A 15244-nucleotide genomic window follows, 5' to 3' on the forward strand; every position below is an offset into this window, starting at 1 on the left:
AAAGGGACTGTGAGAGTTTTTCCTTCCAGCGTCAGCACTGTGTGTGATATCAAGATGGCCAGTGATGAAACGGTGGCAGTGACCGGCAATGGATGTGTTATGTTCTCTTTCCTGCCTGATAACATAAGGGATTTCCTGGGCATGAAGTGGAATTTGGTGGCGCTACTGGGAGGAAAAGATTCTTGAACTGGGGGGTGGGGGGCAAGTTGAGACGCTACTAAGAATCAGAGAAGCCGAGGAGTTCCTAGACAACCAGATTCAGGAAATACCAATACCCAGGTTCCAGGCAGAAGAACAGAGCTGTTCACAAAGGAATCAGTGAGAGGGGGAGTCATAGAGGAGGCCTGGAAGTTCATAACCACAATAGGTCAAGGAAGCATTGTGCATGGTTGCAGACAGATGGCCCGTGACCATCAGAGAGAAGAGAAGCAGGAGAAATTCCACACTGCTAGAAGTTTCATATCAGTATTGGGTCCTCAAAGTAGAAATTACGAATGATACCACTTTAGATCCAGCTGGTTCAAGAGAATGGGTAGCTGTATGGGACAGGTATGGATGGATACAACCTATAAGAAAATCAAGCTTACCCACACAGATTTCTCCAGCTGTGCAAGGAAGACAGACAATCCTTGCTGGAGATTCAATACTCAGAAGAATTGAAAGAACATTCTGCAAGGAACAGATGGACAACAGGATGGCGTACTGCCTGCCTGGAGCCAAGACATGAGATGCTGCTCTAAGCCTGGATAGGCTTCTGAAGTCTATGGGCAAGGAACCATTGGTAATGGTTCATAGTGGCACTAATGACACTGCGTCGCGGGATATCTTGCAGATAGTAGATGACGTCAAGGGACTTGGAAGCATGCTGAAGAAGAATGTCCAAGCAATCTTCTCTGAGATCCTTCCTGTCCCACGAGCACAGAAAAACAGACGGCAGAAGATGCTGAAAGTGAATCACTGGCTAGGTAAGTGATGTAGGGTAGACAGCTTTGGTTTTGTGGAACATTGGTCCACCTTCTACGGGGAGAGGGGGCTGTATAGTTTGCATGGCCTCCACCTCAGTAGAAAGAGGACCAATCTCCCCAGGGACAGGTTGGCTAGAATAGTCAGGAGGGGGGTTAAACTAATAGCAAAAGGGGAGGTAAAAAGTGGGAAGATATGGATACTCAGCACAAAATTCAAGATGCTGTGAATAAACTTAATCAAGAAACCAAACGACATGAAAAGAAAAAAAAAATAAATTGCCTCTACCTTAATGTTAGGATCCTGGGTAACAAACAAGAGGAATTCGAATTGCTCATTTATGAGCATAAATTCAATCTAGTTGGTGTTACTGAAACCTGGTGGGATGAGTCGCACAACAGGAATGTTAAAATCAATGTTTCTAACCTATTTAGGAAGGATCGAGTATCCAAAATGGGATGGGGAGGGGCACTCTACCTCAAAATTGGCATTACCTGTTTCTGAGTCACTGATAACTCAGAAGAAAACGGTCTTGAATGCTTATGGATCATACCCTAACAGATCAAGCACAAGATGGGGTATTAGTTGGTGTCTGCTACATACACCAAATCATACAAGGGAACAGGATGACTGGCTCCTTATGCACCTATCTATAATGTGTAAGGGGGAAAAAACCTGTGTGATCATCGGAAATTTCAATTTGAATGGCACATGCTGGAGGTCTCATGCTACTTGGAATTTCTAAACATTACAGATGACAATTTCCTAATTCAAAAAGTGTTGAGCCAACACAAGGGAATTCTATATTAGACCTTGCCCTAACAGACGAAGAGGAACTGACCACAGAACTAAAAGTTAATGGTAGCTTATGTACAAATGATCATGACTTGATCACATTTATAAGGTGTAAGCAGAATAAAGTCCAGAGTAGTAATATATATACTTGGTGCTTTAATAGGGCAAATTTCATAAAGCTGAAAATAATTATGAGCCAAAAAAGCTGGGAGAAAGAATTTAATCAGGAAACTGTGAATGATCATTGGGAATCATTTAAGAACACCTTACTAGATGCACCGAAAACCACAATCCCACAATTGAGGAAAAAGGCTGCACTGGTTACAAAATCAATCTGGTTGAGAGGGAAGGTGAAGACAGCTGTAAAAAAATAAAAATTAAAAAAAAAATTATTTAACGAATGGAATAAAGGTGAAGTTGATAGTAATGAATATAAATAAGAAGTTAGGAATTGCAGAAAATTGGTAAAGGAAGCCAAGGGACAAAAGGAGAAAGCTATGGCCAGTAGTTAAGGAAATAAGGAGTTCTTTAACTATATTAGGAACAAAAGGAATGCTAACAGTTATACTGGTCCATTACTAGATGGAAATGGTAGAATTATCAGTGATAATGCAGAAAAGGCAGAAGTGTTCAATAAATATTTCTGTTCTGTATTTCAGGGGAAACAGATGATGTAGTCTGTGGCAGATTTAATCTCAGGAAAAGCTTCCTAATCATATCAGCCACACTATCAGAGGCTCGTTCACCTGCACATCTACCAATGTGATATATGCCACCATGTGCCAGCAATGCCCCTCTCCCATGTACATTGGTGAAACTGGCCAGTCGCTACGTAAAAGAATAAATGGACACAAATCAGACGTCAAGAATTATAACATTCAAAAACCAGTTGGAGAACACTTCAATCTCTCTGGTCACTTGATTACAGATCTAAAAGTAGCAATTCTTCAACAAAAAAACTTAAAAAACAGACTCCAACGAGAGACTGCTGAATTGGAATTAATTTGCAAACTGGATACAATTAACTTAGGCTTGAATAGAGACTAGGAGTGGATGGGTCATTACACAAAGTAAAACTATTTCCCCATGTTTATTCCCCCCCCACCCCCGCCCCAGTTCCTCGGACGTTCTTGTCAACTGCTGGAAATGGCCCACCTTGATTATCACTACAAAAGTCCCCCCCTCGCCCCCCCCACCGCTGTCCTGCTGGTAATAGCTCACCTTAAGTGATCACTCTGGTTACAGTGTGTATGGTAACACCCATTGTTTCATGTTCTCTATGTATATAAATCTCCCCACTGTATTTTCCACTGAATGCATCCGATGAAGTGAGCTGTAGCTCACGAAAGCTTATGCTCAAATAAACTTATTAGTCTTTAAGGTGCCACAAGTACTCCTTTTCTTTTTGTGAATACAGACTAACACAGCTGCTACTCTGAAACCTTCCTAACTATGAATCTAGTCATATTATACAATGATGATAAAACACTTTCCATTCCAGCAGTATCTTGGGAGGATATCTTAAACAGCAGCTCCTAAAGTCAGATATTTTAAATCAGCAGGTCCAGATAACTTGCATCCAAGACCTTTAAAAGAGCTGGCTGAGAAGCTCACTGGACTGTTAATGCTGATTTTCAATAAGTCTTGGAATACTGGGGAAGTTCCAGAGGACTGAAAGAAAGCTAATGTTATGCCAATATTTAAACAGGGTAAATGGGATGACCCAGGTAATTTTTGGCCTGTCAGTCATCAATCCCAGGCAAGATAATGGAGCAGCTGACATGGGACTCGATTAATAAAGAACAAGAGAACTGTAATGTAATTAATGTAAATCAACATGGGTTATGGAAAATAGATCCTGTCAAAATAACTTAATATCTTTATTTGATGAGATTACAAGTTTGGCTGATAAAGGTAACAGTGTTGACATAATATAGAATCATAGGGCTAGAAGGGACCACAAGGGTCATCTAGTCTAACCCCTTGCCAAGATGAAGGATTTATTGTGTCTAAATGATCCAAGACAGGATGGCTAGCCAGCCTCCTTTCAAAAACTTCCAGTGAAGGAGCTTCCACAACCTCCCTAGGCAATCTGTTCCATTGTCCTACTGTTCTTTCAGTTTTTCCTGAGATCTGCTATGCTGTAGTTTGAACCCATTGCCTCTTTGCTGCCTTCCGTGGTAAGAGAGAAACACTTTTCTCCATCTTTTTTTGGCAGCTTTTCATGTGTTTGAAGACTGCTATTAAGTACTTGAAGACTGTCCCCACTTAATCTCCTCTTTTCCAAACTAAATATACCCGGTTCCTCCAGCCTTTGGTCATATGGCTTGCATTCCATCCCTTTGATCATCTTTGCTGCTCACCTCTGGATCCTTTTCCAGTTTCTCTACATCCTCCCTATACATTGGTGACCACTACTGGACACTGTACTTCAGCTGAGGCCTAATTGGAGCCAAGTAGAGTGGTACTATCACCTCCCATGACTTGCATGCCATGACTCTGTTAATGCAACCTAAAATTGCATTTGCTTTTTTTGCAACAGCATTGAACTGCTGACTCATGTTGAGGTTGTGATCCACCACAACTCCCAGATCCTTCTCAGCAGTGCTGCTGCCAAGACAGTTATCCCTCATTCTGTATTTGTGAATTTGGTTTTTCTTCCCTACGTGTAGCACCTTTGTTTTTGTTGAATTTCATTTTTTTGTCCCTAGTCCAGTTCTCCAATTTATCAAGAGCCTTCTGGATTTTAGTTCTATCCTTCAAAGTGTTGGCAACTCCCTCAGCTTTGCGTCATCTGCAAATTCAATCAGTATGCTCTCTATTCCTACACCCAGGTCATTAATAAAAATGTTAAACAAGACCGGACCCCAAACAGATCCCTGTGGAACCCCACTTGAGACATCCCTCCAACCTGACATCACTCCATTAATAGTTACTCTTTGTTTGTGGTTGTTTAATCAATTATGTATCCACTTAATGGTAGTTCCACCAAGCCCACATTTCTCCAGCTTTCTTTTCAGAATGTTATGTGGGACTGTGTCAAAAGCCTTGCTAAAGTCCAGGTATATTATGTCCACTGCATTCCCCTATCCAGCAAACCAGTTACCCTGTCGAAGAAGGAAATCAACCTGGTTTGGCATGATTTGTTCTTAGTAAATCTATGCTGGCTGCTTGTAATTACCTCTTCATCTTCCAGGTATTTGCAAATTGAATGTTTTATACATTACTCCAGTAGCTTCCCAGATATCGAGGTCAGGCTGACTGGTCTGTAGTTCCCCGGCTCCTCCTTTTTAAAGATGGGCACTACGTTAGCCCTTCTCTAGTCTTCTGGGACCTCTCCTATCATCAATGAGTTTGTACATATTATTGCCAGTGGCTCCTAGATTTCTTCAGCTAATTCCTTCAGTACTCTTGGGTGAACAGCATCTGGCTCCGCTGATCTGAATTCATTCAAATTGGTCAGACGATCTCTGACGTGTTTTTTATCCCGATTTGCATCCCTTCTCCTTTATTTTCTCTGGTAACTTCAACTAGTCATACAGTCACATGTTATTTTTTGTGAGAAGACTGAAGCTAAGTAGGCACTGAGCAACCCTGCTTTCCTATCATCTTCCGTGCCAGCTCACCTTCAACACTGGGCAGCAGACCCACACCATCCTTGATCTTTCTTTTTTGTCTGACATATTTGAAGAACTCCTTCTGGTTGTCTCTTACATTCCTTGCCAGCTGGAACGCATTCTTTGCCCTGGCTTTCCTGATTCTGTCCCTAGACACTCATGCTATTGCCATGTATACTTTCTCGGTGACATGCCCCTCTTTTCATTTCCTGTATGTATTCCTTTTGGTTTTTAAATAGCTCAAAAGCTCCTTGTGCAGCCACACTGGCCTCCTCTGGCTCTTCTTTTCCTTCCTCTGCAGCGAAATCACTTGATCTTGAGCCTCCAGTATTACATCTTTTAGGAACTGCCCCGTTGACTCCTTTCCAACTTTCTTCATTGTTCTTCAGTCCCCCCTCCACTGCCCTCTCTGATTCTTTGGCATGCTGTGCCCGCAGTACCAAATCCTGACTTCTATCCAGGAAGTCTTCATTTTCTCTGACGCAATGCAGGGTCGATACTTGGGCCTCCAGTCCTTTGACTTTTTCTTCTAGTATGGAGACCAGCTTGCACTTCGCACAGATCAAGTCACTTCTCTCCTCTAGGAGAAAGACAAACACAGTGCATCCTGTGCAGGTCATAACAGCTGACCCCTCACTATCCATTTTTTCTACCTTTGAGCAGGAGGTTGGACTAGATGACCTCCCAAGGTCCCTTCCAACCCTGATATTCTATTCTAAGAGCCTCCTCGGACAATGTATTTACTGCTCGTACAAGCCTGAAAAGCAGAAACTCTGTGGGCTCTTCCCCAGGCAAACTCCCATACAAATTCCCTCTGTTTACATCTCCTCTCTTCGCTGCTCACTACGTTTGCAACATACTTAGACTTCTGTAAGGCATTTGATTTGGTACTGCAAAACAAATTGATTAAAAAACGAGAATGACATCAAATTAACATGGCACACATTAAATGGATTAAAAACTGGCTAACTGATAGGTCTCATAATGTAACTGTAATTGGGGAATCATCACTAAGCGGTCCCAAAAGGGTCCCACAGGGATTGGTTCTTGGCCCTATGCTATTTCACATCTTTATCAAGGACCCGGAAGAAAACAAAAACATTACTGATAAAGTTTGCAGATGACACAAAAATTGGGGGTGTGGTAAATAATGAAGCAGACACATCACTGATTCACAGTGATTTAGATTGCTTGGTGAACTGGGTGCAAGCAAAGAATATGCGTTTTAATATGGCTAAATGTAAAAGCATCTATCTGGGAACAAAGAATGTCAGCCACAGTTACCAGATAGGAGACTCTATCCTGGGAAGTAATGACTCTGAAAAAGATGTGGGGGTTGTGGTGGATAATCAGCTGAATATGAGCTCCCAAATGTGACGCTATGGCCAAAGAGCGACTGTGATCCTTGGATGTATAAATGGGAATCTCAAGGAGTAGAGAAGTTATTTTACCTCTGTATTTGGGACTGGTGTGACCGCTGTTGGAATACTGTGTCCAGTTCTGGTGCCCACAATTCATGAAAGATGTTGATAAATTAGAGAGGGTTCAGAGAAGAGCCACAAGAATAATTAAAGGATTAGAAAACATGCCTTATAGTGATAGATTCAAGGAGCTCAGTCTGTTTAGCTTAACAAAGAGAAGGTTAAGGGGAACTGCGTGGTCTATAAATACCTATGTGGGAAACAAATATTTCATAATGGGCTCTTTAACTTAGCAGAGAAAGGTATAACACGATCCAGTGGCTGACAGGTGAAGCTACACAAATTCAGACTGGAAATAAGGCATACATTTTTAACAGTGAGAATAGTTAACCATTGGAATAATTTACCAAGAGTCATTGTGCATTCTCCATATCTGACCATTTTTAAATCAAGACTGGATGTTTTTCTAAAAGGTCTGCTCTAGGAATTATTGTGGGGAAGTTCTCTGGGCTGTGTCATTCAGGAGGTCAGACTAGATGATGACCTTCTGGCCTTAGAATCTATTCATTGTAGGGGTTTTTCTGTTTGTTTTGTTTTTAATTTAACACACTGAAGTCTCAGATTTGGGGGCACAAGCAGAACTCTTGCTCCAAAGGCCTGCAGTGTGGTGGAGCTGATGTCCCAAGAGAGGGTTAGGCTCGTGCCAGTCTCCTGCACCCCAGACTAGTTGGATGAAGTGCAGCACTTCTGCCTTCGAAAATGACTCTTGCCCTCTTAGCCACAAGGATGATGGCAGAGCAATGACTGCAGAGGGTCATGGAGACATTGACACAGCTGATGACGGCAACCTGCCGAAGTTTGGGAGGAAGGACTGAAGTGCTAGGACCTGCCTTCGTTAGTTCTTTGGGTGCGACTCTGTGCTGTGACTCTAAGAGGCACTGCAAAGACCTTGCCCCCCAGGAGGATGTGGGGTTCAAGGGGCTTTAAGCCAACTTTCTGCTCTCCTAATTTTTGGCTGTTCCCGGGCTGGAGAGGCCCCTGGTGTAACTCAGCCCTGGACTTCTCTATGGCTGCAGCACAGCCCTGAAAGTCTGCAGGGCTGTGGGCTGCAACCGGACCCGCAACACCTCCCCATCCCTGGCACACTCCCTACACCAGCACCAGTGAGAGAGTCCTCAGGAGGCAGCCTTATGTCTGTCTCATCGGGGTCTGTGCCAGGGGACTCCTCCTCCAGTCAGAACTGGGGCTTTTAGAGCCACTTTACACTGCTCCAGCCCTTTTATCCATAGAGGGGCTGGAGTGGGGGGTCAGGATCTCACTCTCTGTTTGGTAGCAAGACATAACTTTCACTGATTTTTGACACCAACCATTTTTCTCCCTGTGCACGACTGGGCAAGGCTCCCTACAAAGCAAGTCACAATTGTTCCTTAGTCTGCACTGCTTGCTTCCTTCCTGTGACCCAGAGACCAGTGAACTCCCATGATCAGTGACTGGGGCAGTCAGTAAAAGCCAGGGCTCATGCATAGTGTTACTGCTACAAAGACATTACTGGAGAGGAAATCACAAAGAGAGCCTGACCTTGATTACATTTGACTTTAGCCACCAGTCAAAGTGACACTCCATTACATGGCGTGAAGTGCTATGAATGGGGACTGTTTTCCCCCTCCGATAACTGATCTCTAGTTCTTCTGATTAAACTTTTATAGAACATCATTGCCATATAAGTGGATTACACCAGTATTACGTGTTCTGAAAGAGAGGTAGGGACTGATACCCTGCTCTTCTTGTGCTAGGCAGGAGGTAACAAAGCTCCTAGGTTCACCTGGGCTAAGAGGTTCTTGTGACATAGTGCCAAATGTAAAGGAGGAGAACCCATCTTTTTAATAAGAGATGCACTGTATTAGCTTTGTCAGACCTCACCTTGAGATAGCAATCCCTGGCTCCCAGTTGCTAATACAAGCCTGGTAATTGTGATCACTGGCTTTTATTATTCTTTATCCAGTATGGCACCCCTCCCAGCCATGATTTCATTTACGGGAAAATATTCAAAGAACAGAGGTTCAAAAGCACAGCTGCTAGTGAGGCTGAATGTCTGCAGAGAACCTGGCCATGTGTAGGACACAACCTCTTTTACATTACAGGAAAAGGAATTTAAAAGATTAAATAAACTAGGATTATATATTTGTTTTCAGCTGGAAAACGTGTCAGGGATACAAACTAAGCTATTTAAGTAATGCCAGTCTTTAGAGATTTTGGGTGGCAGTTCATTCACATCAAGGGCCAAATCTATCCCTGGAGTAACTCGATTTGTTACAGTAAGGATTACTTTGGCTCAAGATCTTTGCTTCTTATGAGGTTATTGGGATCCTGCTCTACCTTTGACTGTGCAACTCCATGGATGGATGATCTGCATAGTATGGATGTCCAAAACAGGAAGGGCATGGCCTAAAAAGAAGCCAGCAGGAATGCGGGGGCCTCGTGGTTTAAGAAGATGTCTGAGATCCAGGAGATCTACGTTCTAGTTCTGGCTGTGACAGGGATGTACAGCTTTAGGCAAGCCTGAAGTCACCAGAACTATCGGTCTGTACTGGCTTTCCTACTGGCAGTCTCTGCAGCAAGGTCAAGAACAGAACTGGCCCAGAGACTAACTCAGAGATGAGGCACACCATCAAGCTAATGCTGGGGAAGATGTCTTCATTTCCCCTACTTTGGGGACAAATAAAAGGACTTCAGTATTCAGGGCTGTTAATCTGCCACCTTTCACCAGCAATAAAAGTCACACAAGACAAGAACCTGGCCTCTTTACCACCTATTTACCTACTTTGGCCTATCCCTTTGCTCCTAGCTCTGTCTGTTTGGCAACACATTCAGGTTTAATTTAGCATTGTGAATCATCTTATCTATACACACAAAAAGATTCTTATAACACAGTAGAAGCATGCACAGAATTCTTTTTAAAAACAAATTTAAAAATACATATGAAAACTCCTTGTTACTCTGTCACCAGGATATGTAAATAAAATATATGTGATATGTCTATCTGGTGAATAGTCCTGCCAATTCATTCTCCAGCTGTGATTAAAATGAGAAATACATTCTCAAAGACTCTCAATGGAATGCAGGTGCAGGAGTGGGAATGCAACCCTGCTACCACCACATCCCCCTCAGCAGAATATTCATCACAAACCAGCTGCACCGACTTATGTTTTATATATACCCTGCATCATTTTCATCAGCAACATGCACATATATTTATCTCCTCTCCCTCCTCCAGCTACTCACTCCCTGACACTGGACTCCAGAGGCCATTTAACCAAGAGATGATTTTTTTCTCCTCTCACTGATTTAAGAATTTTGTGCTCAACATTTCTGTTTTAAAACTTTTAAAGAGCCGCCCTGACTGTTACAACTCACTCCAATATGAGATATGAGAACCATCAGCTAATATGAGAACCATCAGCTCAATGGAGAAATGCCACATTCAAGATCTTCCTTCTTGTAACAGCAGTGCATAGTATAAGAGGATGCGGCATTAGTCTAGTAGTTAGAGCAGGGGACTAGTAGCCAGGAGACCTGGCTTCTACTGTTAGCTCCACCAAAGACTTCCTGTGTGACCTTGGCTCTAGGTTTGACCTTGGACAGTAAATGTGTTTTTGCTTTGTCTACATTAGATGCTAGGCTTTGCTTAAAACCATGTAATTAGCAAGCTGGCTAACACAATTTAACACACCTCTCATTTTCGCAGCCTGGACAAGTTTTTAGGCCCACATTTTCAAGATGGCAAATTCAATGTCTAAAGCTGGGTAACCAAAAATGGAGGCACCCCAAAGTAGAGGCCACTTTTGAAAACATGGGCCTTAATCTGTATGGACCTCAGCTTCCCCATCTGTAAAATGGGGACACTGATCCTTACCCACTTCAAAGGGGGCTTGTTAGGCTTAATGCACTGCGTGACTTGAGATTCTTAGAAGAACGGCACTCCAGAAGGGCAAATCATTATTACTACTTCATAATGATGTCATTACTATTTTAATAAATGTACCTAATAACTTTAAATGCTGTTTAGAACTGGTGTCAGTTCTCCCTATCTAATGACCAGGAGCTTTATCATTACAAGGAAGAGAAGAAGGATGATCTAGTAGTTAAGGCTAACTTGGGAGATCCAAGTTTAATCCTCTGCTCTGCCAGACTCATCTGTGTGACCTTGGGTAAATCACTTAGCCTCTCTGTGCCTCCGTTCCCCAGATATGAAATGGAGACAATGGCACTGCAAGTTTCCCCCACTCCAGGCCTATTCACTCCCTGGGCTCTTTACTGCAACTGCTGATGACAATTACTGCAACTGTGTTTTTTCCCTCCCTTTGACAAACACGTCCTTGTGCAGTACGTATGACTCCATTGTATCGAGGGAGACAATGAGTCTGGGAGAGGTTAGGTGAATGGTCCGAGGCCAGTCCAGAAGTTAGGATTGGTGCTCAGGAGTTCCCGGATCCCAGTTCTGAGACTCAACCGCTAGGTGAGACCACACACAAGGATCTGTCTTGAACTCAAAAACCTCAGGTGTTTCAAAAGAGAAGATGGAGATAGCAATCTGATTTTACCATACTCTGCCTAGAGGCTACTGGGATAAGCAGACAACAGGTGATCTTATTTGTGGTATGCATCTCAATGATAAGCCACAAAAAGCAATACAAGAGGCAGATCAGGTGGCCATAGATATATCTGAAGATAATTCTAACACTTTTAAGTTATACATCATATAACTTTAAATCATTGCTGAAGACACTCTGCATGTCGTTCCAGAGACATTGAAAGGATCAGAGATGTAACCATGCTAAGGTATCCTTCCAGAAGGTGTAAGAGCTGAAACAGGCCCCTTCGGTTGAAACCTGAAAAGGAAATAGAACAGGAGTACTTGTGGCACCTTAGAGACTAACAAATTTATTAGTCTCTAAGGTGCCACAAGTCCTGTTCTTTTTGCGGATACAGACTAACACGGCTGCTACTCTGAAACCTGTAAAGGAAACAGTAAGTCACCTGAATCAGACTCACCTTTGTTTCTGATGCTTTCAGAAGTTTCATGACCTCCCCGTCACGGGCGTAATCTAGTGGTGTGTGCCCCATTTCATTCCTCTGCAGGGGGCTGGCACCTGATCATAGGGGGAAAAGGAGGGATCAGAGTTCAAACATGGGGCAGAATAAACATGAAGCACGACTTGTGACCCCTACGCTCCCCAGTGTCCTCTTCTAACCTTTGCTCTGAGGGCTATTCAGATCAGAGAGGGACAATGTACAACCAGCACATGTAAGGCTGTCAGGGGAACAACAAAAGGAGAGAGTCACTTAACAATCGGCTTGGCAGGGAACGGCTGTTGTGATGATGAAAGCACATGGAGTGCCCGAAACAAAACACAGCTTCATAAAAGCACCAGCTACTGGGCCTATGGCAGCTCCATGGAACTACTGCAGTTTCAATTGGATATGGTATTCTTCTTCACTGCCTGGTCTGAACTGTTGTCTAGGATTGCTGTGGCCTGTTAAACAGCTGCTGCCTTCTGCCACAGAATTGGCTACATTTCAGCAGTGGTTCTTCTTCATCTGGACAACTCATCTCTTTGGGAGTTAAAAAACAGCCAGAGAGACTCTAATAGGCACCCGCATGAGAGAAGTTCTACACACCATGTCCTAACACTGAGAAAGCTTCCCACCACCCCATCACCATCCAAACCACACTGCACTAGGGACGGCAAAAAGGTCAAATCAGCTGATCCCTGGTGCCTTGGCGGCATGTAGGGCAAAATATGGTCCACTAGCTATGATGGTCCAAGATTAGGATTGGTAGATGTAATAAGGATGTCTAAGGAAGTAGTCAAGGATACAAGTATCAGAGACCTCAATGGATGAGACACAGGGTGTTTCACGATATACTTGCAAAGGCAGAGATATATCTCAATGCCACATACCACATGTATTGCAGCCTGCTTTCTCCAACCAGAAAATGAGGGCTATAAAAATGTCCAATCTGCCTGTAACTCAAAGCTCTGAGGCTCTACCCAGCAAGCTTGAATGAACTAGCCAGTCAATATCTTCTGAAGTGAGAGTGGTCTGTGAAAGCCTGAGAAGCAGAGATGTTCTGTGGATAAGGCACAGAGGGCTTGGAGCTAGGGATTCCAGGGTTCTATTCAGTAGCTCTGACAACGACTCATTCTCTGTTTGCCCATCTGTAAAATGGGGATAACATTTACAGGGGTACCTGGAAGAGGTAGACAGTAAATAACTGTACAGTGCTAAGAAAAAATGCAAAGCACCAAAGCAGTATTATGCCACCCCCTCAACTAGACCAAGCTTTTATAAACATTGCACTTCTTTCCTTCCCGCTAGTCTACATGGGTTATTTGGAAGAGCAAACTCAGAAACGAGCATTCGGTTGCTTCAATTAACATATACTGATGAGGCTATATTTTTGCCTCTACAATGTAGTCTGCCGCACAAAGCAATCCTATTAAACTGAAGAGCTGTCGCTGAGAGGGCTCTTTGCTATCACGAACTGAAGAGATTAGCCATTTTTAAGCGCTGGCATCGGGGATCTATATTTGCTTACAGAATGAAAAATGCGCTCCATAAACATTCGACACAGAGTAATTTCTATTGCAAGCCTTGTCATCGCAAATAAAGACTATGACTGGGACAGGTGAGATTGTATACTGCCTGGGCTGGCCACTCAATATCTTTTAAAGAGACAGTGGCCCCAAAATGCACCTGCAGCCCTGACATTTTTAAAAACATCTTCAGTTTGTGCTAGTTTGGCTAGGGAGTGGGGAAAAGTTTTATGGGCTCTCCAAATGAAGATATCCTGGAGGCCAGGTCTGCTTTCATTTCAGGAGGGCTGAGGGTTTCTTTTTGCCTTGGATCTATCAATAATGGCTATCCAATATTGGCCTAATCCCCCTGTTAATGGCTTTGACGACTTGACTAATTGCCGCAATAATTGACAGAACCTGACTCATACAACTGGTCGATTTCACCTCAATAAAATATTACACTTTAATAAATAACAGTGTCACTCCGTTTGCTAATAGAACACAAAAGTGGCTACTAGTTCATAAGGGCCCTGGCCTGACCTTCCTTCGCCCTCCCCTTCCCCCTTTTGCCCCCCTCCCTCCCCACACGCCAGGCAGCTGGTCCAGAGAGCAGAGCCTTTTGGACAGAGGAGTCTTGGCAATCTATTGTGTGCACACTGAGAGGGCTCCAACCTTTAGATCCTTAATAGTAGGCAATTTGTCACCTCCCACTAGCTGTCTCTAGCTGGGGATCAACACCTGGGCAACACCCCAGGCTGTTCAAGGCACCCACCTCCCTCTTCCCCCCCGTTCATATTAGTAGGCTCTAGCTTATAATATTTGATAAATAGCATGCTAGTTCACTTCTAGCGTCAGTGGAGCAATGAGGCACTGGAGCAGCTGCATAAGGTCACTCATTGGGGAAATATGTTTCTGTCAGTGGTATTGAAAAAAGTTTAGTGGAGTGACAGGTCTCAATTTTTCAAATTTTATTAACTCCATCCGCTTAACAATTTGTCTTGAATTCCTTCAGATTCCAGATAACTGTCAATAGGGCTCAGGATGGGTGGGTACTGGCAACGCGCAGAATTATGCTGTTTTATTTGGTGGCAAGTTTTGAATAATTCCTAGTGGGGGGAAAAACGCCACATGAAAAGGACAATCCTAGGCACAGAATGTAGGAGAGACTGAAGCTTTCCCAAGCCTCCTGCGAAGATGGGGGTGGGCAGGGGCCAGGGCAGATAAGGATCCTTAGTGGTGGTTTTATCATGACTTTCTTGTCTAAGTTACAAGCTGCTGAGATGGGACCCAGCAACATGCCTGAGCATAGGTACCAATGCCTGGGGTCCATTCCCAGCTCTGCCAGATGCCAGACTTGGGGCAGGTCATTTCTGTTTCTCTCTCAATACCTCAGTTTCTTCTGTACAATGGGGATAATACTTCAGCACTTCACAGTGGTATTATGAGGGGTCAAACAACACTGATGGGGCTATATGTACATCAGTAGGTAATTACTTTTCTCCCAGAGGTGGACAGAGGAGAATAAACTGCATTAGTTGGAACTTGGCACACAGTATAATCGGATGTTCTGCAAACTACCACACAGACTGCAGTTCTACCAATGTACCTAGTCCAGACCTCCTCTCACTGTTCTAGTCCTGACCCTCTCTTTTGCAGATCACCCTTCTTTGGTGTCCGTGACATGGACAAAGTATCTGTTGGGAATCATCATAAGACCATCCCTGTCCTGGCGCTGTCAGTGAGAGCTGCTGTTTGCAAAGAAGCCTGAGCAGAATAATTAAAATTCAGGTGAGTCACCCAAATGAGACACCCACCATCCGACACTAGCCCTCCTTTCCTTTGTCCGTGGACCGACTGAAGGCACCAC

The 15244-nt window shown here is 43.6% G+C and overlaps 1 protein-coding gene across 2 annotated transcripts in view; it reads right to left on the reverse strand.

Annotated features, from left to right (window-relative positions):
* The window catches only part of CLPB (ClpB family mitochondrial disaggregase), a 138198-nt gene that overhangs the window by 46347 nt on the left and 76607 nt on the right, over window positions 1-15244 (reverse strand). For both annotated transcript variants that reach the window (XM_073333693.1, XM_073333684.1), the window contains exon 6: window positions 11849-11946. In XM_073333693.1, the coding sequence (XP_073189794.1) occupies window positions 11849-11946 (98 nt within the window). The remainder of the gene's footprint in view (window positions 1-11848; window positions 11947-15244) is intronic.

This window comes from Lepidochelys kempii, chromosome 1, assembly GCF_965140285.1.
Source record: "Lepidochelys kempii isolate rLepKem1 chromosome 1, rLepKem1.hap1, whole genome shotgun sequence".
NCBI lineage: Eukaryota > Metazoa > Chordata > Testudines > Cheloniidae > Lepidochelys > Lepidochelys kempii.